Consider the following 5,000-nt stretch of genomic DNA (forward strand, 5'->3'; position numbering starts at 1 on the left):
TATATATATATATATATATATATATATATATATATATATATATATATATATAAATTAAAATGAGAAATTTTCCCTAGAGACGAATGGCTTGTTTTCGAGCAATTTGTCGAACGAATCGAAAAAGATTTGTTCCAAACCAACGAAAGTAAGTCATTCGATTTAATATATCTATTTGTTTCGGGTAGACAAGGGGACAGGGACTATGGGGGGAAATGTTCAAGCGAATTGCACAAAAATTTCCATTGAAAACCTAGTGACACGCATGGAATAGCGCTTGGTTATCGTTATGCGATCAGCAATAGAATAGAATAGAATAGAATGTGTCTTTATTACCAAGTGTTCCGGGGTCACAAGGAATATTGTGTGTGTGTGGGGTTGGAGGGGGGTGGGGGGAGGGGTGGGGGTGGTGGTGGTGGAGTGGGTGTGTGTGTGTGTGTGTGGGGGGGGGGGAGGGGGGTAGTACATAACAAGGTACAAACATAAATCGACAATCATACACAAACACAGATACAGTAGAAATTAGGATACATACAAGTGCATGTCAATACAAAAACTTATGCATACTCACACATGCACGCACTGCACACACAGGCACACACACACACACACACACACACACACACACACACACACACACACACACACACACACACACACACACACTGTAAGCAATCTTGTCCGCCTTGTATCATGGTATCACGTGTCGTTAGCGACAAGCACTATCAGTCGGAATTTATGGCGGCCATAATTATTATTATACTAATACTTATTGTCATTATTGTTCTTTTTATTGTCATTAGTGTTGCTATTGTTATTGCCGTTGTTATCATTATTGTTGTTGTTATTGTTATCATTAGTATGCGTATCGTTGTTAGAGTAATAATTTATTTGTGGTTGTGTTATTATCACCACCAGGGTGTTATGATGCCCTCTCTTCTTCTTCTTCTTCTTCTTCTTCTTCTTCTTCTTCTTCTTCTTCTTCTTTTCTTCTTCTTCTTCTTCTTCTTCTTCTTATCATTAGTAGTAGTAGTGGTGGTGGTGGTGGTGGTGGTGGTATGTTACTCATGGTGATGACGACGATAATAATGATAGTTTTACTTCTACATCCATCACCACAACCACCACCACCACAAACCATCGATGCTACAACAACTACTACTACTACCACCAGCACCACCACAACAAACCATCGATGCTACAACTACTGCTACTACCACCAGCACCACCACCACAAACCATCGATGCTACAACTACTGCTACTACCACCAGCACCACCACCACAAACCATCGATGCTACAACTACTACTACTACCACCAGCACCACCACCACCACTACTACTACTACTACATGTCAGTTATTTGACTTTTATTTTCAACGCTCGCTGCCTCATGAAAAAAGAATACTTATAGACTTTATACTTATTCTGAAGATGACCCCCCCACCCCCCAAAAAAAAACAAACAAAAAAACAAACAAAACAACAACAAAAAACAAACCAAAAACAAACAAAACAACAACAACAACAACAAAACAAAACAAAACAAAAAAAGAACAAAACAGACTCACTCTTCATTTATTATTCAAACATTCGTTCGTTCGTTTATTAATTAATTAATTATTAATTAATTAATTTATGTGTCATTAGTTTGAATTATATATTTGTGTATTTATGTATTTATTTTTAATTAATTAATTAATTTATTTCAGTGCTTTTTGCCTCATTGAAACAAGTACTTGTTCGCCGACCTGCGTTTAAAGTTGTACCCGTCAAGGGTCTTACGAATGTGTTACTTGGTTTGCTGAGTGCTGACTGTTTATTATCACCATTGTTGCCATCATCATGATTATGATTATTAGAAGAAAGGAGAAGAAGAAAGAGAATGAATATTGTTATCATCGTTAGTAGTAGTAGGAGGAGGAGGAGCAGCATTGTTGTTGTTGTAATGATGATGATGATGATGATAAGAAGAAGAATAATGATGATGATGATGATAATAATAATAATAATAGTGATGATGATGATGATGATAACAATACCACCACCACCACCACCACCAACAACAACAACAACAACAACAATAATAATAATAATAATAATAATAATAATAATAATAAATACTAATAATAATAATGATAATAATGTTGTTGTTATTTGAATTGTTTCTTTTTTCTGCTCTTGTGTATGTATAGTTGGTTGGTTGGTTGGTTGGTTGGCTAGATAGTTAGTTGGTTGGTTAGATGGTTGGTGAGTTAGTTGGTTGGTTGGTTGGTTGGTTAGTTGGTTGGTTGGTTAGTTGGATATTTGGTTGGTTGGTTGGTTGGATATTTGGTTGGTTGGTTGGTTGGTTGGTTGGTTGGTTGGTTGGTTATTTAGTTGGTTGGTTGGTTGGTTGGTTAGTTAGTATTTTTGTCACTATCGCTGTCACATTATAGATTTCCAATTTTGTGTCATACATGTCTTGCGAAACTTATTTCAACTACTTACTGTTGATTGTGGTGGTGGTTTTTTGGGGGTGGGGGATGGGTGGGGTTTGGGAGGCATGAGGGAAGAGGTGTAACGGGAATGAGGGGTTTGTGGGGTGGTGGGGATGGTGCCCTGTTGAAGATTTAACGATACGTACGTGGCTTCACATCTTGTTCACACTCCTATTTCTCGATATTGTCAGTGGTCATTTGAAAGTGTGTATCCAGTTATGCATCTGTTGGCTTGCTCACTGTGGATTTTTTCTTTAGTTGTTGTTGTTGTTGTTCTTCTTCTTCTTCTCTCTCTCACTCTCTTTCTCTGTCTTTCTGTCTTTTTTGTACCTCCACAATTCCTTTTTGCGCTCTTTTCACACGTTTGTTCTGTTTTGATATTAGTGGTAAGAAACTGTAGGGAGAGCTCGGCAGTACAAGGTCTTCAGAGAAGAAGCCCCCCTCAGTCAAGTGTTTCGGTCCAGAACACGTTTGCTCGTTTTTGATACTGTAACTAAAGCGTTGACTCTTTAAAAAAAAAAAAAAAAAAAATTCTGTTTTAAGTTGAAATTATGTGCTTATGTCTGACAAACATTATACTTTAGACATACTGTTGAGTTTTTTTCTTTAGTTTGTTGCTTTATAAACCTTTGTTTAATTATTGTTAGCGCTGAGTGTTTTTATCTTAAAAAATATCACTATATCTTGCGATAGTTACTAGACTTGATAATTATAATCATCATTATCGTCACTGACTTAACAACAACTACAACAATGATGATAATGATAACGAGGATGATGACAATGATGAGAATAGTACTGATGATAATGATGAAAACAATATTTCACCCGTGTCTCGTCATACAACCACCACCACCACCGTCACCACTGCTACTGCAACCACTGCTGCTCTGTCATGAGCTGTGCAGTTACAATCAAGTTAATCTTTATTGGTGTTCGAGATCGTTACATCATTTAAAGACAGACATGCGTGCCTGTGTGTGTGTGTGTGTGTGTGTGTGTGTGTGTGTGTGTGTGCGTGCGTGCGTGCGTGCACGTGCAGTGCAGATTTTTTGTGGGTTTTTTTGCTGAATGAAACAAAAGTTTACGTTTTTTTCTCCACAGACCCATCCCACTGCACTGCCAGCGGCCGCCACCCCCACTTCAGCCTCCGCACCCGCCACCGCCACCCCCGCACCCACCCGCGGCCGCCACCCTGGACGCCCTGAGCATGTACCCGACCTTGCTGACGACGCCGCCGGGCGGGCTGGACCTCCGTCTGCCTTGGAAGGCCCCCGTGCTGTCTGGAGCCGACAAGGTGTCGCCGTGCGTGCTCTCTCCCATCCCCCCACTCACCCACCCTCTCGTGCTGGTCCAGCAGCTCAGGCAGCACCAGCGACACCTTCTGGCGGCCGCCGCCTCCGCCTCCGTCTCCTCCTCCAACTCCGAGAGGTCCGCCGCTACCACCACTGCCACGGCGGCGGAGAGGCTGGCCATGGAGAGGCTGGCAGCTACTGAGAGGTTGGCAGTCACAGACAGACTCGCTTCGGAGAGAATGGCGGCCACAGAGAGGCTTGCCACAGAGAGAATGGCGGCCACAGAGAGGCTTGCCACAGAGAGACTGGCATCTGAGAGACTCGCTACAGAGAGACTGGCATCTGAGAGACTCGCTACAGAGAGACTGGCATCTGAGAGACTCGCTACAGAGAGACTGGCATCAGAAAGGCTGGCAACCACAGAAAGAATGGCTCCCACGGACAGACTCGTTTCGGAGAGGATGGCAGCGACAGAAAGGCTGGCAAGTGAGAGACTGGCGACAGAGAGACTCGCTTCAGAGAAGTTGGTGTCGGAGAGATTGGCGACAGAGAGACTCGCTGCAGAGAAACTGGCGACAGAAAGACTGAAGACAGAGAGGCTCACATCCGCGGAAAGGCTTGCTTCGGAAAGGCTCGCTTCCGGCAGACTGGCGACGGAGAGATTAGCCACGGAACGACTGGCAGCGGACAGACTTGCCTCGGAGAGATTGGCCACGGAAAGACTTGCCTCGGAAAGATTGGCCACGGAAAGACTTGCCTCGGAGAGATTGGCCACGGAAAGACTTGCCTCGGAAAGATTAGCCTCGGAAAGACTTTCCTCGGAAAAACTGCCGACGGAGAGACTGGCCTCGGAGAACTCGGCGCCCGAAGCCCTCGGCTCGGAAAGACTGGCTTCCGCCGAAAGGCTGGGCTCAGAAAGGCTCCCTTCCGACGTCATCCTGCCCAAGGCGCCCGCGTCACTGACACTGACGTCACCTCTGCCCGCCTTGCCTGCTCCTACGGTTCTCCGCGGGGTTCTGCCCATGCCGCCCACCATGAGCACGGCGGGCGGGGTGGCGGAGGACAGGTTGAGGGGCCCCCCTCCCCAACACCACCACCACCCTCCTCCTCCTCCCCCTCCTCATCCTCATCATCATCCTCATCCTCACCCCACGGGTCTGTCCCCGCTGCTGATGTCAGAGCCTCCCCACGCCACCATGGGCACGTCTCCTTACGGGCGGAAGCTCTTCC

The 5,000-nt window shown here is 44.7% G+C and overlaps 1 protein-coding gene across 1 annotated transcript in view; it reads left to right on the forward strand.

The window, feature by feature from the left end:
- LOC143275382 (uncharacterized) overlaps positions 1-5,000 on the forward strand; it is a 65,215-nt gene that overhangs the window by 59,624 nt on the left and 591 nt on the right. The window contains exon 2 of the mRNA XM_076579449.1: positions 3,580-5,000. This exon is cut by the window's right edge and continues 591 nt beyond it. Coding sequence (XP_076435564.1) covers positions 3,580-5,000 — 1,421 coding nt within the window. The remainder of the gene's footprint in view (positions 1-3,579) is intronic.

The sequence above is a fragment of the Babylonia areolata genome, chromosome 30 (assembly GCF_041734735.1).
Source record: "Babylonia areolata isolate BAREFJ2019XMU chromosome 30, ASM4173473v1, whole genome shotgun sequence".
Lineage (NCBI taxonomy): Eukaryota > Metazoa > Mollusca > Gastropoda > Neogastropoda > Buccinidae > Babylonia > Babylonia areolata.